The following is a 27,673-nucleotide window of genomic DNA, read 5'->3' on the forward strand; positions in this document are numbered from 1 at the left end:
AGAGCCATTAATGAAGGAAACTGGTAGTTCAAAAGGCTTTGCAAATTAAACATACTCTAATACTTCTTCACCAAAAAAAGATAAGAATTGCTATCTATAAAATCTATTCCAGGTATATCAAGAATCCTCTGAAGTTCTTAAATTCCACCTTATAATATTAAAAAAGTAATTTTATTTGGGTATAAGTTATGAGATAGAAAAGAAATGTATCTGGTGAAGCAGCAGAATGAATCTCTTTTTCAATAACAATGCCACTTGTTTTTTTGTATATGTTGATGATTTCAGATTGTTATCACATACTTATCCTCTATCATTGCTGCTAGAAAGGGAATGAGTTTCTTGTGTGGACCTTTGCAGCTTATCTGTCATGATCATGATATTCCATCGTGTTTGGATGGATGTCCTGGATACACTGAAAGTCAAGCAAAGCTGCTTTGTAATTCTTGTATCACTATTCTTCAAAAATAAAAAATATATATTTTGTTCCAGTCACTCACAGAAAAATTAATAGATAAAATAATTTAATTAACTTAAGAAGACTTGCTCTTGACCTCCAATTAATGGTAGCGCAATTCACGGTCAAAGCAAATGTCTCATTGTTACCTGGGGGACAAGATGGAATGAAAGGTCAACAACACTGTAAGCAGAGTTCTATATTACATTAGTAATTAATCAATGGAACACTGAATTAGAAAGAATAATTGTGAAAGTGGCAAGAACAATTAGATTTCCAGTGACAGAGGTTACTATTTCTCTCTGACAATGTCATCCCTCAATTTTTTTTCCCCTAATCAAAGAATGAAGATTATGCTCATACTTGTTTCACAGCTCTGTTCTAGCTTCCAAATATATAGCTCTTAGGTACCAAAATCAAAGCCAATAATTATCAGTTTTAGAGGTAATAAACTTGAACAAATGATTTCAACTTTCCCTTAATGGCTCAGTTGGGAAAAGTCAATGTCCAAAATATTTCTTGGTCAATAAACTTGACAAAAACAATGTTCTGTATTCAATCAGCTAATTTAGCTGGTATGATGACTGACATTTGGCTTAGACCCTTGCATGTCTGAACTTGGAGAGTGATGACTCCAATAAAAATCCTATCATTCTCAATGAAGACTGGCGTCAAACAAGGTTGTATCGTTGCCCCAACACTTAATTCAACCTTTCTTACTAGAAATGTTGCATTTCACCTCCAACAAACTTTCCCAAGGGAGTGTTGCTAATCTTCAAATATAATAAAAAACTGTTTCAAGGCACAGGAAATGGAATCCAGAACCAAGTACTCAAATGCAGACAACACTTACATTTGTATAGGCTCAGAGACTGAGCTCAAATCCATCAATGACACTTTCACTAAAGCATACAAGACACAAGGCCTTACATTCAATATCCAAACTACTGAGATTCTCAGCCAACTTGCTACTGTTGCTTACTGTAGACGGCCCTTGAAAAATAAAATAAATCCTACAGTAAATAGGTAGTAATTAAATGTTCATCCTTCATTCTGATGCTTCTGCATTCAGACAAAGTGTTAAGATTATGGAAGTAAAGAGTGTTACTGAATCAAGACTCAAGTGCCAGATTGCAATGCAACTGCATCCCAGTTTGAATTAGAACCTTCAATGAAGGGAAGGGAAATATTTAGACTACTAGTGCAAACCAAACTAGAATGATGACCAGTTGGGATGAAGACCAGTGAGCAGGTCATCTCCACTCCCCATTAAACAGAAAACAAGTTATACTCAATGGTAATATCCAAAGAGTCATTCCAACACCAGCCATCTGTGCTACAGTAAAAACACTTGGGACATTTTTCAAATGTGATGCAAACCTCAAACAGGAAATCATACCCAACATAATATCCAGTGTTTGAACCAACACTACAGAACTGACTCTTCTTACCATATGTTCCTGATACCTTAAACAATGAATGTGATGAGAATAAAAGTTGGTCACTCTAAAAAGCAGAAAGCTGCCGCAATCCTACCCCAACTCTCCCCATTCCACACATTCACTGGTCAGTCTCTGGGTTGAGTTAAAACGGAACTCCCTTCCGTCTGTTGGAAAGAAAGTAAAAGAGGTACAGCAGACATTGGAAGAAAGCACTGGCAGAATAAAAGGAGTTTATAGATTCGCTCCATGACCTCATGGGTTTCTTCCATGTGTTCTAATTTCCTCCTACATTCCTGGATTTTGCTCTTCTTCTGCCAAACCAGGTTACTCCACTTGACTGCATTCAGGAAAATCTGTCTTGAATCGCTGCTGCCAAAGCTCATTCAAGTGCAAAACTGAAGCCCATTATCTGTCAGCTTTGGCTGAACATAGTCTCTTCTGCCATCACAGTCTTCTTTCAATGGTCCATTAACAATCCAACCCAACATTATTCTGGTGGCATTGAGTCTATCACCAACACTGCAAATGATGTACAACAGCTCCATTGCCTTAGGCACATTCACCCCCATTAGTAGCTCACTTTCTGAATCAATATCCAGCAAACAAGCATGTTTCAGGTGAGATCTCTCTGACGAGGAATGTTCCTATTATGGACAGGCATGCATTCCTGTGTATAGATGTCAGACAGTTCACAATTATTTTCACCATCTAGGCCAGCCACTTCCGATCCTGAAGCAAAGTAGCTACTTATAACCTTCTCTTGACTCATGGTGTGTAAGAGAATGTGTGCTCCTTTTCCTGTCGAGCTTGTTCACAAGACTTGCTGTGCAGAGCACTGTTGTACTTCCTTGATCTAGGAAAGCATAAGTAACCACTGTTGTGTTATTCTTCTTAGACTTCACCTAAACTGGAATTATAGGAAGTTTACAATAATCATCAGCCCCCATAAAAACATTAGATACCAGGGTGGTACTCTCTGCAGTGCTTGCTTGTTTTGAACCTGCTCCCTTTTCATCAGCTCTTCATTTCACTTTCCACAGTAGAGGTAAAGGTGCGTCCTTTAGCTTGAGAATGAATTTGTGATCCATTTTTGTTCACACTTACTGCCAGCAATGTAGCCTTGTATACCGTGTGCATAACAATCATCACTTGCCTTTCAATAAGATCAACAATGTTAGTGAAAGTAATCTTACAGCTGTACCTTCCTTGCAATTCATACACTGCCAATCTTCATTCTTTTCTAAGTTCACTGGGCAATTTATTTATGACAATCTTTGCAGTAGCAGGCATAGTCAACTCATGTATGTCCCACACATCTTCCATAGCACAGCAACAACTTCTAGGAATAAGACTATAATCTTGAAGAGCTTTCACATCTTCTGATTTGATATGTGGCCAAGAAAGCCCTGCCCATGTAGGCTGCAGTAATTTTGTGCTCATCACCAAAATTATTCTGTAGTAAAGCTTGGGTCATTAGATATCCTCCCTCTGGACTAGCCCGCTGGCAATTTTTGACAAACTCTCTAGGGTAACCTCCAGGGTACTGTTCAGGAAAATAGAGATGGTCACTATAATCTTCAGACTTGCCTTCAATGCTATTCTTGAAAGCCCTCATAAATGAATGATACTGAAGTAGATTGCCATTGAAGATTTGAATCTCTCATTTAGGTGTAGATGTAATGCATTGTTGATGGTGCATCATTATGTTTGTTATTTCCTTTTGTGTCCTTAGGGTCTCTAAAGCAACATTTAGACCTCTATCATCTGAAACAGGAATATCATCATATCATAAATCAGCATTCTCAGAAATACCTTGTGCTATTGGGTATGGCTTAGGTTCAGAACACCTCCTTGGTGAAGGCTGAGAATGAGCACCCTGGACTACCCCTTGAGGTTCAAACCCATGGCTCATAGACGTTTGTTCCTCAAATGTATCCATATTGACATTGAGTATGCTGGAATTTCTCTATGCCATGTCAACATGGGAATTCTCATCAAAAATCTGTTCTGCTGGAGGAACAACACACACAAAATGCTGGTGGAACATAGCAGGCCAGGCAGCATCTATAAGGAGGCCTGACGTCAAAGAGGGTCCTGACGAAGGGTCTCAGCCTGAAACGTCGACAGTGCTTCTCCTGTGTGTGTTGTTTGAATTTCCAGCATCTGCAGATTTCCTCGTGTCTGCTGGAAGAAGTTTAGCACCCACCATACCCGAAGCTCTTAGCACTTTAACTCTGGCCATCCTGGCTGCAATCTCTTCCTACAACTTAAGCTGCTCCATCTGCTTTCGAAGTTGCTCACCGTGTTCTTTCTGATTTCCCTGAAGCTGTCCTTGTTTCTTCAAAGCTGTTCCTCTGTTGTTCCTGATCTCCTCGAAGCTGTTCTGCTTTTTCCTCCAAGGCGTGCTTATCCCTCAATACCTGTTGACTTGCATATAACTCAGCTAAATCGGCCTCCATTCTAATATGTGCTGATGTGATACCAGACACACGGACATCTTGTTAGTGGCTGCAGAGCATACTTTGCACACTTTAGACATGCAGTCTTCAGCTTTATACATAATCACAGACTGTTTTTTTTATCTTTGTAAGTATATTCCTTTACCCCAGGGAACCAACCTTCAACATTGCATGATTGTTTAACCTCTATCTTAGCTTCAAGATCACTGCTTCTAGCTGAACTCATTTTGTCTTAAAAGCACTCAAATGAGATAAGGCAATTGCAGTTTCAATTCAGCCTTTCATTGATGGCAGCAATTATTTTAATTCTTCAGCATTTCAACAGAATCAAGTGTCAACTATTTCAAGCAAATACCGCTCTAGAGCTTTCCAGTTCAACCCAGTTGGACACTGCAACATTGACAACTTCAAAACTGTGTTTCAAGTCCAAACACACAGTATTAAACATTTTAAAAGGTTGTTTCTTGCCACAAGCTGTTCCAGACTGGTCCTACCAATTTCTTGGACAGGTCCAAGTGCTGATGCTCATTTAGTGTAACTATCGAAATCTTTGCTAACAAAATGTAGCGGCAAATAAACCCAAACTTAAAATGATTGCTGCTAGCCTGCGACCACGACAGTGTTGTTATACTTGCATGATGCAACCTTGGTTCCAATGAAATGATTGTTCCAAAGAGTCAAATCCTTTATTAACAATTAGCAAATATACAATCTGGAAGTGATAATAAATGATCAATATTGATAAGACCTCTGCAGGTCTCAAGCCAGAAAGTGCCATGAAATAAGCAAGAATACATAACTTATTCCCTTCACTTTTACCAGCCCCTCACTAATGTGACGAGTTACCAAAATACACATAATAAACATGCAACACAGAATACAAAGCAAATAGAGAACAGATACACGACCCTTATGTAGACCTTTCAATAGTGGAGTTAGGAAAGAATTCTAGATGCAAAGGATGGTAAATTTTTAGAACTTTTTCTTGCTAAAAGGAATTGACCATTGGTCAACTATTAAATTCAGATATGAGATTGTTAGGATTTTATTAACCAAACATATCAAAGGACAAAGCAAACACGAGTATATTTTATCAGGGTGCAAATTAACCACGGTCTTATCGAATGGTGAGGGAAAGAGTAAAGTCCTACTCTTCAGTTTGCAAAATCTCATGGTGTAGGGAATGAAGATAAAAAGTGCGGAGAACAAGATCCACCAATGTTCTCTTGGATGCATTACTGTGGTGCTCCTTGAACTTTTTGCCAAATGTCTGGTTTGCTTTTCTTAGCCTTTCTGGTATTTTTAGGCTCCTTCTTATCCTTGCTTTATGTTGCATACACAGATGGCTGTGGGTGGGTGGTGGGGAATGAAAGGGTAAGGCACATAAGGCAAACAGCAAGGCATTTTGCAATGATCAATCCAGTAAAGGGTTTCAGTATTAAGCACACAAGCAATGTGCTTCCCACTCCCAATACGCCAAAGAGGTAATTTTTCAGGTAAAGCATATTTACTCCCATGTGTTCACCAAAAGTATTTTTTAAGTAATGCCACGCATTTTAAAAGGGTCCCAGGAGAAAAGGATGCTACTAACTCAGATGTTAATATTTATTCTCAGTGCACTCCTAATTATTATATAATGAACATTAGGAACTACTGTAATCTAACACAGATTTATTGTAATTACTCTGATGTGCAAGCCCCACACATTTATTTATTTATGTTGAACAAGAGAGGCTTGTGCGTAATTTTTGTGTCCCGGTGCACAGAGACCACTCAGGCATTTAATTTGTTTTAATTATTTATTATTATCAGTGAAATCCACTGGTCTTACCACCAGTTTGTCATTGAAATTTGATAAAACTCATTGTCCACATTATAGTTCAAATGAGGTGATGTTCCTTAGACACTAGAATACTAGAGCACAGTACAGGCCCTTCGGCCCTCGATGTTGTGCCCACCCATATATTCCTTAAAAAAACTACTAAACCCACACTACCCCATAACCCTCTATTTTTCTTTTATCCATGTCCCTATCCAAGAGGCTCTTAAATACCCCATCCCCTCCACCACCATCCCTGGCAAGTCATTCCAGGCACCCACAACCCTCTGTGTAAAAAACTTACCTCTGATGTCTCCCCTAAACTTCCCTCCCTTAACTGTGTACATTTGCCCTCTGGTGTTTGCTATTCGTGCCCTGGGAAACAGATGCTGGCTATCTACCCTATCTATGCCTCTCATAATCTTGTAGACCTCTATCAAGTCCCCTCTCATCCTTCTACGCTCCAAAAAGAAAAGTCCCAGCTCTGCTAACCTTGCCTCTTGTTTTCCTATCCAGGTGACATCCTGGTAAATCTCCTCTGAACCCTCTCCATAGCTTCCACATCCTTCCTATAATGAGATGACCAGAACTGAACACAATATTCTAAGTGCGCTCTCACCAGAGATTGTAGAGTTGCAACATGACCTCTCTGCTCTTGAACTCAATCCCCCTTACACAAATTTATGTAGCAGTTAGTATCAGTGATCAGTGATTACCCTATTGCCAAGGATGCCAAGTACGCTTAAAAAGAAATATGCTAATTCAATGACACACACAAGAGATTCTGCAGATGCTGGAAACTGAGTGCAAAACATACAAAATTCTGTAGGAACTCAGCAGTTCAGGAGCATATATGGAGAGGAATTAACTATCGATGCTTTGGGCTGAGACTCTTCATCAGGACGGAAAAGGAGGGATAGAAACCAGAATAAGGTGATGAGGGGAGAAGAAAGAATACAAGCTGGCAGGTACTCATTGAATAATGTAAAAACAAGGATCAAGGAATATACACTATCAATTCTTTTTGCACTATTCAATGGCACTGTCAGTAACACACAAAGTAGGTGCATTTTTAAAATGTAGTTAGACAAAGCTTTTACCCAGGGTGAAAGTGCCACATTCTATAACATATAAGTTTAAGTGAGAAGGCTGGAAGAAGTTAGCAGGTCAGGCAGCATCAATGGAAATGAATATACAGGCGACGTTTTGGGCTGAGACCTTTCTTTAAGCCTTGGAAGGAAGCGGAAAAGGTAAAAAGGTGGACAGAAAAGCGGAAGGAGGATAACTCGAAGGTGAAGGGTGAAGCTAGATGGATGGGAAAGATTAAGGGCAGGAGAGGGAAACAATCTGGCAGGAGAAGGGAGTGGATCATAGTAGAAAGGGAAGGAGGAGAGGACCCAGCACCTTGTTAACCCTTTTTACACTATTTATTTAATTTTGTGGTTCATATATTTTTGGCTTGCACTGTACTGCTGCAAAACAATAAATTTCACCTCATATGTAAGGGATAATAAAACTGATTCTGACTCCATGTTCATTGTTCTATCAGTAACAACAGAACTGCTTTTCACTTCAATTCTGTCTATTTTATACACCTTATTTGACATGTGAATTAATAAAACTATGACAGCTTGGCCACAGCATTGACCCAAATGGGAAATTCAGTACCAGTCACAAAGAGCCAATGATCTTGTTGCTCCAAGCATAACTGTTCTCTACAACAGAATTTTCAAATATATTGTTTCCTGAGCTGCAAATGAGACTGATTGTTGGGAATCAAGGGAAGTAATTCCTCCAATGGCTGCTGCTAAAAAAAATTATTTAAAGCAAAGGACCACTGCAGCAAAAGAAAAGAAAAATGTGCTCAGTGATTTGTAACCCTACAGGAGAGTCTGAGGTCTGACGCCAGCACTCACCTTCAATTGTTTTGTCTTATCTCGCAGTGTCCTCTGATATATCATTAGCTGCTCAGCAGCCTCTGGTCCAGGTTGTCGTGCCAAAATGTGTTTCAGTTCCACATAAAGCTTCTCCTTCTCCTGAGAAGCAACAGATACAATGTCAGGCAATATACTGAATAGTGAAGATGCAATTCTTTTTGTTATATGCACAAGGGTAGAAATTGTTTTGCAACTTAAAATTGTGCATTGGGGTCATTACGCTGTATAGTTGTGGCCCTGTTACTAAGAAGAGCAGGCATGGGAACAGCTGAAACACACCTCCCTCTAGAACATGTGAATGAAAATACAACATCCATTCTGGAGTGGTGGTAGAAAAGGTCAGGACTGAGAGAGAGCCTATGTGAGGCTCGAGGGGCTGTTGCAGTGATTGGAAGGAGGCAGGAGGGAGGTGGGTGTAGCCAGGCTGCCATTCAGGGAATTCAGGAAATCTAAGCAAGTTGAGAATAGAAGGTTTATTGCATGAGCTGATCAGGATTCAGGAGGTGAAGTTATGCACCAGGATCTGGTTATATTGATCTAGATCAGGGTTTCCCAATCTGGAGTCTTGGGTCCATGGCATAAAAAAGGTTGGGAACCCCTTGATCTAGATTCTTCGGAAGTTAAGAAAGAAGCATAAACTTGATTGTTAAGGCTGTTTTTATCAAGTGATAAAAGAACAAAGAATGAACAAGGAAAAGGTGAAGAAAAAGAATGGTCATCTCAAACTCAGACTAGAGATAAATGAAATTCCAAGGATAATAATTAATCTATAAAGTAAGCAGAATCAACACCTGCTACAGAAAAACTAAGAAGCTTTTAGAAAATGCAGAATCAGCTATACTAAAATTACTGAAAATTACATGTAAGTGTTCACATAAAAATTATAACCAAGCATAGTAAGTCAAGGAAAATACTAGAAAAGTAACAATTCTATGCCCTAACCCAACTGTATAATGGAGGGTGATGTGAAGAAAGGACATAAGTTACGACACACGTTTGAGTGGTCCTGTAATGGAGTGGAACTGAGGAAATGGCTGACTTAAAACTACCCAGTCTTGTGGACTGCCAAGAGTACAGAGAAAAAATTTCTAAAAGAACAATGTATATGGAATAGAATCTTTTGAGACATCCCTGAGGTAGGAATCACATTAAATGCAGTCACAATGCCGCTAGAACCCAGTGGTTTGATCAGTGTTTCTTACTTTGAGTGCTCAGTCAGATTTCTGACGCAGCAGACTTTGAACCAGAAAGCCATAATTATGTTCCAAGTCAAAATACAAGGAGCTCCATAAGATCATCAAACAAGAGGCATGACTAGTTTACAAAAGGTTGGATTCAATAAGTTAATCCTTAAATAATGCTAAGTGACTTTCTAGTTCTAGTTACATGGTCCTTGAGTGGTGATTTCCATTTGCTCTCACTTAATTTTCCAAATAAATTTCCTGTTTACTGCTGTCCTGAATAATTTGTCATTGTAAATCTGCTCTTGAAGAAGCAAAAATGCAGAACCCTTGTGAAGTCATGGTTGGCAATTTGTTTTACCTTGAACAATCCTCTTGCTATAAATTCTAATTCCTCAATGAAGAAAAAATAATGTTGATCAGCAATTTTCAGTCCAAATTGATCAGAAGTAAATGCTTTCTTAATGACTCCTCTTGAGGTTTTGGCTGAATACAGGCCAACCTTGGTTGACTACTGCCATCTGCTGTCAGTGATTCACTTGGTGAATGCATAGTGTTAATACAACAGATTGACAGGAAGTAATTGGGCAAAAGTAAAAATTAAAGAAATTATTATTAATTTATTGAATGAGAGGAACTCTTACTCTCAGTAACAATATAAAGAAATTCTGTAATATTTCTAATATAATGCCTCCCTCATTTAATAGCTTAATGTTAGAAAACTGGACACCGAAGCTTTGACTTTGTTTTCTCTGAGGGAAAATAGATAGATTTTGGTTGTGGGCTTATTGTTCCGTTTTATAGATCTTAAAACTGAGCCGTGTGTGAAATGGAATTGCAAATCTAAACTGTAAATTTAGAAGCAGAAATGGCAAATCTGAAGAGTAAGAACAATGGTTGAAAAATCAAAGATTTTAAAGGGTTACCATTTCAGCTGGACCATTAAATCAGACAGATTATACATTTCCAGTTTTCCATCTGTTTTCATTACACTGGAAATACACTGGTGTCCAGAGGAAGTAAATTCTCAGAGATATGGAGAGGAAAAGGGGAATACTTTGTGTTGGAGGGTGGTCTAGCAGTAGCAATGCAATCAGATTTTAATGAACTGGCACATCAGATTGCAGTGAATCTTCTCAAATTGTGGAATAGAAATGATACAGTTTCTCACAGCTTCAGCCTGGTATTTTTGTCTACGTGGATAGGTGGAGTGGAATTTAAAAGCAACCAAGATATCATGGTTTGATTAAACAACCGACACCTTGTTAAATATACAGGATATGCAGGCTCAACAAAATCTGCATTTTTGGTTTGATCCTATAACTTGCAGAAAGCCACCTTACAAATATTTTATGAGTGGCTAATTTATTACATTGAGATTCCAGGTAAAGATTTCACTTTCCTCTCTGAATATTACACTTGTCAAGGTGAGCAAAATTAGCTTTAGAAAACAGGGCAGTCTATTTTAGGCACCCACTGTCAGAGCAAGAGCGCAAACCTCAAGTGTAGCATTCCAAGGGAAAAATGCTCAATTCAGTTTCCACTACAAATTGAATGCTTTTACATTTCCAATTTTTGATAAATATTGCAGTGTTTTAGGGTAAAATGGCCAAGTTAGTGGGAAGTAATGTTTAGGTGAACACAAGAGATTCTGCAGATCCTGGAAATCCAGAATAATGCACAAAATGCTGGAGGAACTCAGCTGGTCAGGAAACACTTATGTAAAAAAAAATAGAGACAATGGTTTATTCCGAGACCCTTCATGAAAGTAACTTCTTTATGAAGGGTCTTAGCCCAAAATGTCATATCTTTACTCCTTTCCATCGATGCTGCTGAACCTGCAGAGTTCCTCTAGCATTTTGTGAGTGCTACGAATAATGGTAGGTTCATCATAGGCCACAATTTATATCATTGCTTGAAATAATCCACAAACCAACAGATTGAAAAGATTTTCAAAGATACAGACCAGTCTCAATGTGTTGGCTTGGAGGTGAATAAAGGGAATTTAGCTTTTTGAAGGGATTGATAGTTATTCACTGGAAGGAGTAAGCAGAGACAAACTAAACATTTCAGTGCAGCTGAGTTCCATTTAGTGCTGTCTATAACATATTTATATTAAATGCATGAACAGTTGGATCACTGCTGTTACACATCAAACCTCCAACTCTCCCTGGTTTAAGTGAGCAACAAGCAAATCATTCCAGCCTTTCCAAATGTTCTTACAGCCAATGAGCACCTGTAAAAGCAGCTCTTTCTCCACCACCTCTTCAGTCTTTGAGATCAGACGCTTCTGTAATGTCTGAACCTTCAGAATGAGCTCATATCTGCTTGGATCACTTGCCTATAACAAATAAGTTAAAAAAAACTTACAATGCAAGCATCATTAAGGATTATTCATGTTAACAATCACTGCATAGTTAACAGTTGTTCAGATACATTTTCATTGTAATCTACAAATTAATGAAAGAATTTTAATTAATCTCTCTATCATTTTACACTTCTAATTATGCCATGAACACTGTGCCTTCTTCTAATGTACAGTACAGGGTAAAAGTCTTAGGCACATATACAGTACATAGCTAGAGTGCCTATGACTTTTGCAGTGCTGTAGTAATTTTATATACTGCCACAAAATCAACAAATTTCAAGACATATGTGAGTGACGATAAACCTGATTCTAATATGGGACTGAAAGGGGGCAGGAAGAGGGAAATCATGTTTGGGAAAAGGGGAGGGAACAAGAAGTACCAGAGGCACATTCTGTAATGATCAATAAAGCAAATGTTTGGAATCAAATTTCCTTTTCTTATGTCTCAGGGCTGGGTGCATCTGCACACATGCCATCCTGGTCCCTGGCACTCCTTCTCTGCCAGCTGAACTACACCCTTCCTATGGCACTCCATCCTCACCATTCTCAATATCCTTTGCTCCTGCCTGATTTACAAACTCACTCTCCACTCCATGTTGATGAATACAGTATTGTGCAAAAGTCTTAGGCACTCTAACTACATATGCCTAAGACTTTTGCACTGTACTATAGGTGGAAGCTAAGTAACCCAGCTGCTTTAGGGAGTGGAGCCTTTTGTGAACTGTTTTTCCCTGTATATTCCATTCAACATCGGAAAAAAAACATCTTCCATGAATTTGAGGACCTTAACAATAATTCTGGCCATTCCACTTCAGGTTAGTTTAGGATGTACAAACTTGGGTTGTTTTCTCTGGAGCATCGAAGGCTGAGGAACTGATAGAAGTTTATAAAATTATGAGAGACATAATATAGGTATATATAAAATAGGGTACATTGTCAGAATATTTCTGCTAGGCAAGTATTAGAAGACATATATCTAAGAGAGGGTTAAAAAAATGTACAGGGCAAGTTTAATACACACAGAGTTGTCGGTGCCTGAAAAAGATTGCCTGGGATAGTGACAGAAGCAGATACAATAGTGGTGTTTAGGAGACGTTTAGATAGGCTCATGAATATGTGAGGAATGGAGGAGTATGGATCATGTTCAAGCAGAGGAGATTTAATTTGATTTGGCATCATATTTGACTCTGACACTGGGTATGTTCCTATGCTGTACTGTTCTAAGATCTACGGTCTAATTATTGACTCTGGCTTCCTATACCCTATTACCTTCTACTGGACATTTCTGTTGTCATACTTTCATATTCCACATAGCTCCTAATTGCATAGAATAAGGCTATTTGACTATGTTGTTTCTTTTTGTTCTAACTGGGTTTTGTCATAAAACTGTGCATAATTTATGCTTTTTCTTACAAATGACATGCTTATATAATGTTATATGCCTGTGATGCTGCTGCAAGTAAGTTTTTCGTTGCATCTATGCATACAGGTACATATAACAATGAACTTCAACTTCGACTTTCAACTTTGTGACTGAATCATAATGATTGTCCTAAATGTTGTAAGGTACCAGAAATTCAACTGGCCACTTCTAGGCCAGAGATGCCTTGTTTCTGTGGCATTATTTCTGTGCCAGTAATAGGCGTCATGATGTTACTCCATGTGCAATGCTCCAATTGCAGCTTTGGAGGGAACGTGCTTTGCATTATCCTGTACTGACATAACAGATGGCAGCAAAAAGCTAACGTGTTGAAAACTCAGGTCTCAAGGCATGGCATATTTTTTGACTTGAAAATGTGCTTCCCTGTACCTTTATCTCAAGGCCACTTTCAGGATGTCAACGGGCACCAGGCTGTGCTGCGGCCAAAAAGGGAGAGAGGGGTGTTACATGTGAGGTCCTGACACATGTCGGCGGCAGTGATGAGGTAGGTATACAAATCTAGAGCTGAATACCAGTGGTTAATGGAGAGAATTAACAGGGTTGTAGAGGAGAAGATGATAGCACATATTGCAAGAACAGCTGAGGGTTCAAGATCAGTACCTGGTATCAACAAAAAATTGACAGAAAACTGTTATTCATACTGATGATATTGAGTTCAGGAAGGAAAATTAGGACAGGTAGAAAAAAAAATCAGTAGAGGGAGGATTGGCTCAGTGTGGCGAACAGAACCCAAGGATGAAAGCAAGTAATCTACAGATGTTCCAGTCTAGCACTGTGCACTGGAGTCTCCAGTGGTGGATATCTCCACCATAATGCATAAACAAGTTCCCCTCCAATGCACATGCAGTAACATCTTTACGTATATTCATGGCACAGAAATAATGCCATGGAAACAAGGCAACTCCTGCCTAGAAGTAGCCATTTGAATTTCTGAAATGTGAACATGTTTCACCCCAGGAACAATTGATTTACTAATGCAACTGCAGCAAGAGAAACAAGATTGTATAATCATTGGTTTTTGTTTTAGTCTCATACATACTAAAGCAAAAGAGATTTACTGCTGCTAACCAGAGAGTTCAAAAGATTAACAGCCAAAAATGCAAGATAAAATTTTAATCACCTCCAGTTTTCGCCATCTGTGAACATTCATTGGATTTTCCAACTCCTCCTCAAGGGCCCTGCACCTCGTCCGCTCCTTTAGAAGTTCTTTCTGTACTTGGTAGACTTCTCGCCTGCACATCAAATACAAACATTAACTCTTTTGCATTGTTTTTATAAATGTACTGCTAATTACACCTGACCTGCAAAGAATAAGAATTTCAGGTTGTATACTCCATACATTCTCTGAAATTCAATGGAACTATTGAACTACATTTGTATGGGGACAGACCTTCCACTACCCTGAGCATGCTGGTCACCTTCATCCCTTTCTTCAGTGCAGTCCAGGGTGCATTTTCCAGTGGAAGGAAGCTCCCAGGTTATCAGTGGAGTCCAGGTTACCCATGATCACATCCAGAATAAGTAGCTGTTTACAATGACACAGCACCTTCAACAGTCAATGAAATCCTTCCTACAATTCACTAGCTATCAAAGGTAAACACAAGAAATTTTGCTGATGCTGGAAATCCAGAGTAACACATAAAATGCTATAGAAACTCAAGAAGTGAGGCAGCATCGATAGATAGGAATAAATAATTGATGTTTTGGGCTGAGACCTTTCATCAGGACCTAGTCTAGCTATCAAAAGGTATCGCTTAATGAATATCTTTTACAGTTAAAATCATTCAGAGACTTGTTAAAAAGTTAACATTTTTAAAATAATTTCAAAATGCTTAAAATGATCATTAGGAACAGTAGTCAAGAAATTATATAACCATTTTAACTACCTTTGTTAAATCAAATAAGGAATTCTACTTACCTTTCACCCAACAGCCAGTTTCAGTGAATTATAGATAAATTTAACAAAGGTTCAGTGGACAGATTTTTGACCCTGAGAGCTGGAAATCTATGTAAGTTGGTGCTACCCTGTTGGAATAGGTTAACACTCCGCTGCGGGTGGTTTTCACTATAGCCTCACCTTGGGTCAGGTTTGTCTACCAGCAGATCTAAGTAGAGCTAAGATGACTCCTAGTGTACTACCAATCTGGAGACCATGGTCCCTGTTCATCAACAGCGGTACAGTAAAAGACAGTATGATCTTGCCTGTGAAGTGGATAATCTGCAAGTGGCCAAAGTTCACCATGGCAACAACCTACCAAATATATTCAGGAGTTTGAAAGATTCATTGTCCTTCCTCCAGCGGTGTTTGTTATGGCTGCAGATAATTTCTGAGGGAAATAAAAGTCTGCCTACTCCAAAGGCCTACTTTCTATTACTTCTTCTGATCTGCTAATAATGTCTTGGAATTCTACAAACTGTGCACTAAATATGGCACAGAACTAAATGTCCGCATTGCAAAACTAAATCTGATATCCACAGGTATAGGCCCTTCAGTTCAACTGGTCCATGCCAATCAGGATTCCAACAGAAGTTAGTCATAACTGACTGCATTTAGTCCTCATCCTTCTAAACCTTTCCTATCAATGGTCCTGTCCAAGTGTCTTTTAAATGATGTTAATGCTGCCCCAACCGCTTCCACTGACAACTCATTCCATATATGAAATATTCTCTGGGTGACAATTTATATCTCCCCTCTTGTCTTACATCTCTGGTTTTATTCTTTACTCCTCAATCCTGGGAAAAAGACTATACATTCACTCTATCCATGTCCATCGTGATTTTAGACACCTCTATAAGATGATCCCTAGTTCTTCTAAGCTCCAATGAATAAACTCCCAGTCTATTCAATTGATCAGAGCCCTGTGTCTTATGTTGTCAATGCTTTACTCCTGCACAGTGATTCACATGAATATGCAGGAATTCTACACACTGGGGAAAAAAATCTTAGATAGAAGCTAACATGTGAAAACCAAACATGTACAGTAGATCTGTTTCCCTAAGACCCTAACAAAGTACAAGAATTCACACAACACATAACGTACATTCTCTATATCCTTTCATGTAATTTATCAAAGTCAATAGCTTTTTCTGTTAAAGCAATTAAAGAGAATATGCATTTTAATATAATTTATATAACAATGGTGAATTGCTGTACAACTTGTGCCAGGATAGAAAATATTTTAGTACTACAAGCAAAGAACAGTGAAAGTCTGTTTAAAAGTAAGCATGTAAAGTATGATACTATTTTTAAAACTTTTTTCATGCAATAGAGTAGTGTCAAAGACAGGAGTGGAGGGCACAATGTGAGCCTGTAGAGGCAGAGTGTAGAGGCTTTACTGGCTGCTCACTGTGCAGGACCTACTCTCTCCATATCATTTTAGGGCAGGGGTCGGCAATGTTTACCACTGAAAGAGCCAATATGGACCCATTTCTCACAGAAAAGAAAACACTGGGAGCCACAAAACCCGTTTGACATTTAAAATGAAAGAACACTGCATACAACGTTTTTTTTTGCCTTTATGCTACGTATAAACAAACTATAATGTGTTGCATTTATGAAATTGATGAACTCCTGCAGAGAAAACGAAATTACATTTCTGCATGCAACAAAAACATTTTGAACTCTGAAATAAAGACGTTGGGTTGAAGGTTACTCCATAGTTAGCCTACCTTGGATCGAAGAATTAAAAGAAAGCACGCACTGGCGGGTGTCAGGCATTGGCAGTGGTGATGTATATTAATAGCGATAAAAAAACACGTTGTAGCGGTGTGCTACACGCAGCGCTAAAATAAAGACACTGCAGTCAAAGGTAACTTTATTCGAACTAAACAGCCTTGCTTTAAAGCCTCCCTCAACCCGTCCCCGTGGGTGCGGATGCACCAAAAGACATGTACTCACAAACCCCCGTAGGCTATCTCCCTTAGCCGGAACGGTGGCTAATTGTGAGCCGGTTCGGATGTGCCAGGAAATGGGGTCTCCACAACGTTTTATTTAGATTGTACAAAATCACCATAATCTTCAAATTTCGAATTACATTTCAAAAACTAACAAACCACGGGGAGCCGCAGCACAGAGGTGAAAGAGTCGCATGCGGCTCCAGAGCCGCGGGTTGCCGACCCCTGTTATAGGGGCTGCAAAGAAGAGAGCCAACAGGACCATCACAGGGGCTACTGAGTGAGCCTCTAGTCAGCTGTGGATCAAGGGGTGTGACCCAAGGACCAGTGCTGCTGGGACACAAGCTGGGGCCTGATCAAGCCTGGCTGGGTCACCTGGGCAAATGTCTGATGTTGAAAGACCCAAAACACCCACAGATCCAAGGTTACATCACTGACGATGTATCCCAGCTCATCCGAGGATGTATCTCAGCATCATGTTTATTTTAAAAGAGCTTATTTTTAGAATGTGCTTTGTAGTGAGAATGTTGCATTTACTGATCCTTCCTATCTATGCAGGACACTACCTTTCAGTGCTGTAAGCAGTGTAACTTCAATACCTACCCAACCAACCTCCTGTCCCTCCCACTTCTTTTACAGAAGGGTGTTGGTTTATCTCGAACTATCTTCATTTGAAGAGAATAAACTCAAAGTGTGTGGAATTGCAGAACCTTCACTCTCTTGACAACTACACTGATAGCAGTACTGCCTAATGTACCGCTGTTGAGTGAAGTAATAAACTAAGCTTCAAAGATATTAAGTTTTGATGTCAAACAATTGATCAGTGGAATGGTTCTGAGCAGTAATAAAAGTTATTTGATATTTATTCTAAGTAAATAATGATTTTTTTCCAAAATATAACAGTAGATGATAAAAACTTAAGATCATATTGTTTGATAACAACTGAGCTCTTTAACTAGATGTCAGCTCAGCTTCCTTCTCCTTGTGCATCAGAAGTACTTGCATTCAAGACTTTAAACACATAATCCAGGATTAAGCAAACTGTTGCACTATCACAAGTGACAATTTAGGGGAGATTCCATCTGCAACTGAAAATCTAAGACACCATTACATCAATGGCCCAGCTGTTGCACACATCTCAATTATCCCTACAAAAATGGAACAGTAATCATGTTCTATCTTTGGACCTGGATATGAATATGAACCGGTAGCTATTTAAACACCCTAATAATAGCAACTATTTCAAGATAGGACTGCATTGTTGTTTTCCAATACAATAGGATGGAAATGGATTAGGGTGTAGAATTGTTATTTTTCTTGTATTTTAACTTTCCTACTCTTGCTTGTATTTTATATAATCACCTGTATACATGTAATTGTTCAGTAAATTTTCCAGCAATGATGTATGTTCTGATAAACTTCTTGGGTTTAGTAGCAGGTGTTATGCTATGAAAGGGTGAGAAGAGACACGCTGTGGCAATAGGGGATTTGTTAGCAGAACAGACAGGAGGTTCTATGAGGGAGAACAAGATTCCTGGATGGCATGTTGCCTTCTGGGTGCCAGGGGCTAGGACAGGCATGGGCAAACTACGGCCCGCGGGTTTGCCCACCCCTGGGCTAGGACATTTTGGATTCAGTCCTCAGCATTCTTAAGTGGGTGGATGAACAGCCAAAGGTCATGGTGCATGTAGGTACCAACAAAAATGGGTAGGATGTGTGACGAGGTTCTGCAAAGGGAGTTCAGACAGTTAGGTGCTAAGTTAAAGTGCAGGACCTCCAGGGTTGTGATCTCAGGATTGCTACCCCTGCCATGTGCTAGTGAGGCCAGAAATAGGGAGATTATACAGTTTAATATGTGGCTAAGAGTTGGTGTAGGATGGAGGGCATAAGATTTTAGGGCCATTGGCTCTTTCTAAGGGAAGTGGGGACTTGTACAGAAAGGACGGTTTGCACCTGAAATGGAAGGGGACTAATATCCTTGGGGGAAGGTTTGTTAATGCTGCACAGTGGGTTTTAAACTAGAGTTACAGGGGGATGGGAACCAGAGTGCCAGTGCAGTTAGTGGAGTGGATGTGGAGGCAGATGTTGGTAAAACCCCAGATGGTTAGGAATCAAAAAGTTAATAGTATGACTAGTGTCCCGAGCTATGTATATTTTAAAGTGAAATATCATAAGAAAGTTGGATGAACTCAAGGCATGGATCAACAGCTGAAATTCTGAAGTTGTAGGCATTAATGAGACTTGGTTGCAGGAGGGGCAAGGACTGGGTTCCATAGTTTCAGCGTGGGAGGGATTAAAGGAGGAGGGCTGGTGTTACAAGTCAGAGAATTACTCACTCTGGACAAACTGGAGAACTCGACTAGTGAGGACTTACGGCTGGAAATTAGACACAAGAAAGGTATGGCCATGTTGATGAGCCTATATTATAGGCCACCCAACATTCCTTGGGATTTAGAAGAACATACTTGTAAAGAGATGGCAGACTGTTGCAAGAAACATATGGTTGTTATAGTAGGTGATTTTAACATTCCATATATTGACTGGGAATCGTATATGGTAAAAGGACTAGATGGGAGAGAGTTTGTCAAATGTGTTCAGGAAAATTTCCTTCATCAGTATGTAGAAGTCCCAATGAAAGAGCATGTGATGCTGGATTTGCTATTAGGGAATGAGGCAGGGCAGGGCACAGACGTTTGTGTAGGGGAACACTTTGTATCCAGTGACCACAATGCCAGTAATTTCAGAGTAAATATGCAGAGAGTTAGGTCTTCTCCCCAGGTTGAAATTCAAAATTGGAGACAGGCTAATTTTGATTGTATCAGAAATAATCTGGCAAGTTTGGATTGGGATAGGCTGTTTTCTGGCAAAGGTGTTATTAGTAATTGGAAGGCCTTCAAAAATGAAATGTTGTAAGTACAAAGCTTGTATGTGCCTGTCAGAATAAAAGGTAAAGATAACAAGTGCAGGGAACCTTGGTTTTCAACAGATATTGCAGACCTGGTTAAGAGAAGAAAGGAGTTGCATAGCAGGTATGAACAAATAGGGACACATTGAGTGCTTATGGAGCACAACAATGCATGAGAACACAAGAAAGAAATCAAGAAGGCTAAAAGAAGGTAGGAAGTTGCAGACAAAGTGAAGGAGATATATTAACAGCAAAAGGATTGCAAGTGACATAATTGGTCCTTTGGAAGACCAGCATGGTAATCCATGTGTGGAGCCAAATCAGTTGGGGAAGATCTTAAATGCATTCTTTGCATCTGTATTTACTTGGGAGATGGATACATAGTCTCTTGAAGTGAGGCAAAGTGGCATCAACTTCATGGATCTTGTACAGATTACAGAAGAGGTGTTTGCTGTCTTGACGCAAATCAGAGTGGATAAATCCCCAGGCCCTAAGCACTTATTTCCTCAGACCCTATGAGAGGCAAGTGCAGAAGTTGCCAGGGTCCGAGCAGAGATACTTAAATCATCCTTGGGAACAGGAGAGATACCAGAGGATTGGAGGGTAGCCAGTGCTGTTCCACTATTTAGAAATGACTCTAAACAGAACCCGGGAAATTAGAGGCCAGTAAGCCTGATATCAGTTGTGGGAAAGTTATTATAAGGTATTCTAAGGGACCAAATATACAAGTATTTCAGTAGATGTGGACTGATTAAGGATGGACAGCATGGCTAATCTTAAGAGTTTTTGTGGAAGTTACCAGGAAAGTGGATGATGACAAGGCGGTGGATGTTGTCTACATGGACTTTAGCAAGGCATTTGACAAGATCCTGTATGGGAGACTGGTCAAAAAGGTTCAGTTGCTTGGCATTCAGAATGAGGTAGCAAATGGAATTAGATATTGGCTTTGTGGGAGAAGCCAGAGAGTAGTAGCAGAGTGTTGCCTCTCTTACTGGAGGCCTGTGACTAGTGGTGTGCAGCAGGGATCACTGCTGGGTCCTTTATTGTTTGTCATCTATATCAAGGATCTGGATGATAATGTGGTTTATTGGATCAGCAAATTTGAAGATGACACCGAGATTGGGGGGTGTAATGGACAGTAAGGAAGGTTATCATGGCTTACAGAGAGATCTGCATCAGCTGGAAAAATGGGCTGAAAAATGGCAGATGGAATTTAATGCTGACAAGTGCAAGGTTTTGCACTTTGATAAGAACAACAAGAGTAGGTCTTACACTGTGAATAGTAGGACAGTGAGGAGTGTGGTAGAACAAAGGGATCAGAGAATACAGGTACATGATTTGTTGAAAGTGTCACAGGTAGATAGGGTCATAAAGAAAGCTTTTGATACATTGGCTTTCATAAATCAATATATTGAGTACAGAATATGGGATGTTATGTTGAAATTGTATAAGACATTGGTGATACCTAATTTTGAGTACTGAGTGCAATTTTGGTCACCTACCTACAGAAAAGATGTAAACAAGGTTGAAAGAGTGCAGATAAAGTTTGCAAAGATGTTGCTAGATCTGGAGGACCTGAGTTTTAAGGAAAGCTTGAACAGGTTAGGACTGTATTCCTTAAAATGTAGAAGATTGAGAGGTGACTTGATAGAGGTATACAAAATTATGAAGAGTATAGATAGGATAAATGCAAGCAGGCTTTTTCCACTGAGGTTGGGTGGAACTACAATCAGCAGACATGGGTTAAGGGTGAAAGGTGAGAAGTTTAAGGGGAAGATGAGGGTAAACTTTTTCACTCAGAGGGTCATGAGAGTGGTGAATGAGCTGCCAGCACAAATGGTCCATGTGAGCTCAATTGCAATGTTTAAGAGAAGTCTAGGTAGGTACATGGATAGTAGGGATATGGTCCTGGTACAGGTTGATAAAAGTAGGCAATTTAAATCTAGTAGGCATGGACTAGATGGGCCAAAGGGCCTGTTTCTGTGCTGTACTCTGTGACTCTATGCCATTAGAATCTGGCTATTTGATAGGCTAATTGTTGCCAATGGGATTTTTGTAATCTCTAGCCTGTGTACAAGACGATGATGACTCCTTTTTCCTTTGGCTCTTCGTTCAAGTCACACTTAATATAGCAGCCATAAGCAACATGTTTTATGCCTCATTCTTGACTTTCAAAGAACCTTTGGATCACAAAAGCATTAGGATCTAACAAATTTTGCCTGTTTTTTGTTTGTGATTCCCAAGTGCTAAACTGCCATGATACATGGTTGAAATTGGGTTGAAGTAGTGAGATGCTATACTGTGAAGAGCCATGAAGGGTGGTGAGTACATCTCAATGAACAGACATGAGAAAATTATTTTAGGCCATTTCTGTTACTCTCAATCAAGTGTGAGGCCATTTATTTAAGGGGGGAATGCTGCAATCTGCTTGGCAAGTTTTATAATTCACTGCATTGGACATGCAACAAAAAATATAATTATATTCAGATAATCTACAACAGTATGAACATAATTGAAAATCTCAGCCAAGGTATAATGGAAATATTGCATAAAATATTATCTGAAATAATGTTAGCTTCTCAATATGGGAACAGACAATGGACCGGCTTGAATATCACATTATACCTGTCAACTACTATTTCCCCATTCACAATTCTTCAGACGTGATCAAGACAAAAACCAACAATACAAAGCATGAGCAGCAAGATTTCCTGCTGAGTATATTAAATACAGATAGGATTTTATCATAGTGCATTTTCAGTGAAATTTCAGGTTTTACATTATACCTTTGCTGGCTGTAATGATCAAGTAATTCAGTTCAGAAATGCTTAACCTTTGTTTCATAATAGTCAAATAAATGAATACTAAATCCTAAAAAGGATTTATTCATGAACACATCCAGCTATAATAAAGCTATGTTATACAGACTTCAGGTATTCCACAAAGATTAATAAACAAAGGGTGTGTTGGATTGTGCAATTTCACCTACAACTCACAGGGCATAACACTCACTGTCTATCATCCACAGCCGTCTGTGGTAATCAATTCCACAGATTCACCACCTTCTGGCTAAAGAATTTCCTCCTCATTTCTGCTCTAAGAGGATGTCCATCTATTCTGATCCTGTGCCTTCTGCTCCTAGACTCTCCTACTATTGGAAACATCCTTTGCACATACACTCTATCTTGGCCTTTCAAAAGACATACTTGAAGCTCAGGAAATTCAGCTCCTTGTATTGGCTATCCCAACACCTGCCCAATCATATTGTCCCCCAACCCTTCCTGGCTGTGAACAGAGTTCACTTCACTAAGTGGGTGAGATAACTTTCAGATGCTGAGCTAGGCCAACAACTGCTTACTTTTCACATTTGGAGAATCACCATTATTAGGAACTTCTAAAATGCCAATCACCTGAACCATCTGCTTTTAAAATTAGTATGATTTCACAGTTCAAAATGATTAGATGTGATTCTTCTACCTAATTTTCTGTAAAAATTAAGCAAAAAGAACCCTGAATGGTGACAATATCACTTTAATTTTATGATGACAAGACTTGCCACCAAGCACCAGGACAATCACACATCCACACCCATCCCCAAGCCATCTGAAAATGTAGACTGATCTAGACACCTTCCCAGGCTCTCACTCAGTCTGAGGATCATGACTGACCAACCAGGATTTCTACCATTTACTGAATGTGTAGCTTTTGTTTGACATATGGTGTGACATTTTTTATGCCAACTGTTTCTGGTTTGACTGTTTATTTGGCAGGATAAGGATAAAAAGTAACTGGAGGTCCATGAGCCAGTCCTTATCGGGGGATCAGAGGTGGAGAGGGTTCACTATTATCATTTCAGAAGATCTGTCCTGACTCAGCACGCAAGTGTAATTATGAAGAAAGCACAACAGTACTTCTGCTTCCTTAGAAGTTTGCAAAGATTTAGCATGACAACTAAAACTCTTGACAAACCTCTATAGGTGTGTGGTAGAGGAGATATAGTAGAGTGGCATCACAGTCTTCTATGGAAACATCGATGCGCTTAAATAGAAAATTCTACAGAAAGTAGTGGATATGGCCCAATCTCTCCCCACCATTAAGTGCATCTTCATGGACCACAGTCGCAGGAAAGCAGCACCCATTTTCAAGGACCCTTACCACCCACCTCGCTGTGACCATCAGAAAGTTGGTGCAGGAGTCTCAGGACCCACACTACCAGGTTCAGGAACAGTTATTACCTCCTCAACAACCAGTGTGGAGAACTTCAAACACCACTACCATAAATTATTTCTATAACCTACAGACTCACTTTCAATTATATATTACAAATCATGTGCTCAGTATTATTTTTATTTGCAGTTTGTCTTCTTTTGAACACTGGTTGTTTATTAGTCTTTGTCCGCTTATGCATAGTTTTTCATATATTCTGTTGTATTTCTTTTTTTCTGCAAAATGAATCTCAAGGTAGTATAGGGTAACATATACAATATGTACTTTAACAATAAAATTACTTTGAACTTTAGATACTATCATGTCATGGCCTGGCTTCTTTCATTCCCTTAAATGAAGTTCACCAATTCAGGCAATTTCACATGCAATCATATCCTTCCTATAGTACAAATATTACCAAACCAGTTTTTTTTTTACACAAACTCTGTCTTTAACTTAATATTCCAAGGTACAACTTAAGAAGACAAGAATGCCACATGCCCTCTTCAAGACCCTATCCATCCGTGTCACCACTTTTACTGAAATATGGGCTTGAACCCTCTATGTTCATCAGGGTGCAGTTGATGTGTGTGTATAGATTTATGAATAATCACAAAATAATACCATATTCAGTATGAAGCTTGTCAGTAAAATTTGAAACTAAAGGAAATAGTAACAAAAGCAGAATGAATGAAAGATTGGCTACAGAACAGAAAATAAGTAGCTATGATTATTTGCTGCTGCTTGAACTGAAGGGAGATGTATAGAGGAGTTCTCTGGGATCCAGAACCAGGATTACTGCTGCTTTTGGCATGCATTAATGGCTTGAACTTGGCAGGAACAGGCACAACTGCAGATCCATAAGTGACACAAAACTCAGGAGGACAGAAAACAGTCTGGAAGATAATTTGGCATAAGCCAATGCAATGGATAAATGTATAACAAGTCATGTTCAATGAGGAAAGTGATGACATTTTGCTAAGACACAAGAGGTGAAATGAGACAGAATAAATAGTATAAATTTAAAGGGGCTACAAGGAGAGACTGACTTTACATTTGCCTCAAATTCTTTGAAGAAAGAAGGACAAATTATTGAAGTGCATGTGATCTCCCATTGTACAGCCTGAGAGGAGATTTAGAAGAGGGCATAAAATTATGAAAAGCCTAGACAGGGTGAACTGGAGCAATCTGTTTTCCTTCATAGAAAGGTCAATTATTTTAGGTAATTGGTTTTATTGTAGAGTTGACAAAAAAATCCTTGATACTAAAGAGTGCTAAAGATCTGGAACTCACTTCAGTGAAAGCAGAAACAGGTAACACATTTAAAATATATCTGGATCATCAGCTGAGAGACTAAAACCTAAAGGCCAAGGAGAAAGTTTACCTAAATTTTGTCAAATTGAGTGCTGAAACCATTGTGGCAGAACTAAAGCTCTAATATAATGAGAGGACAAGACAAAAATTAAAAAAAAAAAATTTTAAACTCTAACAATAACTAAAAGCCTCTAACTTCCAGTTTAAGATGATGCTACTGAATGTGGGTGACAGGTTACTAGTGGTTTGCAAAATAATTCAACTAAATACCCTATTAGTACCACTTTTTATATGGAAAATTGTGGTAAACAATCACCATAAACAATGAAGAAGCAAGTGAGGGTGAGGCCGATCTGAGGCAAGGTGTGCGGGTGTGAAATAGAGCCAGAATGAGGTTGAGGCATGTTCCAAGAGAACTGTTGAAATGCCTTAATAGGTTGGTTATGACTAGACTGATCTCCTGCCTCAGCAAGGACCTGGACCCATTGAAGTTTGCCTATTGCCAAAATAGGTCAATGACAGACGCAATCTCAATGGCTCTCCACATGGCTCTCCACATGGCTTTAGACCACCTGGACAACACAAACACCTACGTCAGGATGCTGTTCATCGACTATAGCTCAGCATTTAATGCTATCATTCCCACAATCCAGACTGAGAAGTTGCAGAACCTCCCTCTGCAATTGGATCCTCGACTTTCTAACCAGAAGACCACAGTCTGCACAGATTAGTGTAATATATCCTCTTCGCTGACAATCAACACTGGTGCACCTCAGGGGTGTGTGCTTAGCCCACTGCTCTACTCTCTGTATACACATGTCTGTGTGGCTAGGCATAATTCAAATACCATCTATAAATTTGCTGATGAAACAACCATTGCTGGTAGAATTTCAGGTGATGATGAGAGGGCGTGCAGGAGTGAGATAAGCCAACTAGTGGAATGGTGCCGCAGCAACAACCTGGCACTCAACGTCAGTAAGATGAAAGAGCTGACTGTGGACTTCAGGAAGGGTAAGACAAAGGAACACATACCAATCCTCACAGAGGGATCACAAGTGGAGAGAGTGAGCAGCTTCACATTCCTCGGTGTTAAGATCTCTGAAGATCTAACGTGGTCCCAACATATCAATGTCATTATAAAGAAGGCAAGACAACTGCTATACTTTATTAGGAATTTGAAGAGATTTGGCATGTCAACAAATACACTCAAAAACTTCTATAGTTGTACCATGGGAGAGCATTCTGATAGGCTGGATCATTGTCTGGTATGGAGGGGCTAGTGCACAGGACTGAAAGATGCTGCAGAAAGTTGTAAATCTCGGCTTGAGCTCCATCTTGAGCATAGGCCTACAAAGTACCCAGGACATCTTTAGGAAGCGGGGTCTCAGAAAGGGAGTGCCCATTATTAAGGACCTCCAGCACCCAGGGCATGCCCTTTTCTCACTGTTACCATCAGGTAGGAGATACAGAAGCCTAAAGGCACACACTCAGCAATTCAGGAACAGCTTCTTCCCCTCTGCCATCTGATTCCTAAATGGACATTGAAACTTTAGACACTACCTCACTTTTTTTAATATACAGTATTTTGCACATTTTTAGAACTCTACTCAATATATGTAATTGATTTACTTGTTTATTTTTTATGTTTTATTTTATTTATTCTCTCTCTCTCTCTCTCTCTCCCTCTCCCTCTCCCTCTCCCTCTCCCTCCCTCCCCTAGATTATGTATTGCATTGAACTGCTGCTGCTAAGTTAACAAATTTCACCACCTGCCGGTGATAATAAACCTGATTCTGAAGATTCTGGAATCAGAATCGAAGATGTAGTTGGAGCCAGCAGAGTGCAGAAAGGCTGAAGCAGAGTTGTTTTGAAACCCATCCACCTAAACCGGGAGTGAGGTTTAAGTGTTGCACCAATTTGAAAAAGCCGAGTACGAGCCAGAAGTGGCTCAGTGCCTATTGCTGCAGTGGGGCCTAGGCCAAGTTTGGGGGATGACCCAGAGCTTGGACAATTTAAACCCCAAGCCAGATGGACTGAAAAGGCAAGGCGTTGGGACCAGAGGTGGGGGTTGTGCCAGTTGTGTTTCACAGCATTTTACTCTGCTCTCCTCGGCACCTCTAGGTTCAACGTCTGCAAGATTTGCAGTGATTTGCCTCTGTGTGATGGACTGCAAATGAGACCATGAGCCTACTCCGGCTGCTCCCGGCTTCAGGGTTATGGATTCAATTTTGTTCTGAATGCTGATGCTTGATT

At 39.6% G+C, this 27,673-nt stretch overlaps 1 protein-coding gene across 1 annotated transcript in view; it reads right to left on the bottom strand.

Annotated features, from left to right (window-relative positions):
- cfap58 (cilia and flagella associated protein 58) overlaps window positions 1-27,673 on the bottom strand; it is a 269,774-nt gene that overhangs the window by 130,788 nt on the left and 111,313 nt on the right. The window contains exons 14-16 of the mRNA XM_059947010.1: window positions 14,222-14,333; window positions 11,529-11,633; window positions 8,091-8,210 (exon numbers count right to left, since the gene is read on the bottom strand). Coding sequence (XP_059802993.1) covers window positions 8,091-8,210; window positions 11,529-11,633; window positions 14,222-14,333 — 337 coding nt within the window. The remainder of the gene's footprint in view (window positions 1-8,090; window positions 8,211-11,528; window positions 11,634-14,221; window positions 14,334-27,673) is intronic.

Source organism: Hypanus sabinus, chromosome 22 (genome assembly GCF_030144855.1).
Source record: "Hypanus sabinus isolate sHypSab1 chromosome 22, sHypSab1.hap1, whole genome shotgun sequence".
In the NCBI taxonomy this organism is placed as follows: Eukaryota; Metazoa; Chordata; class Chondrichthyes; order Myliobatiformes; family Dasyatidae; genus Hypanus; species Hypanus sabinus.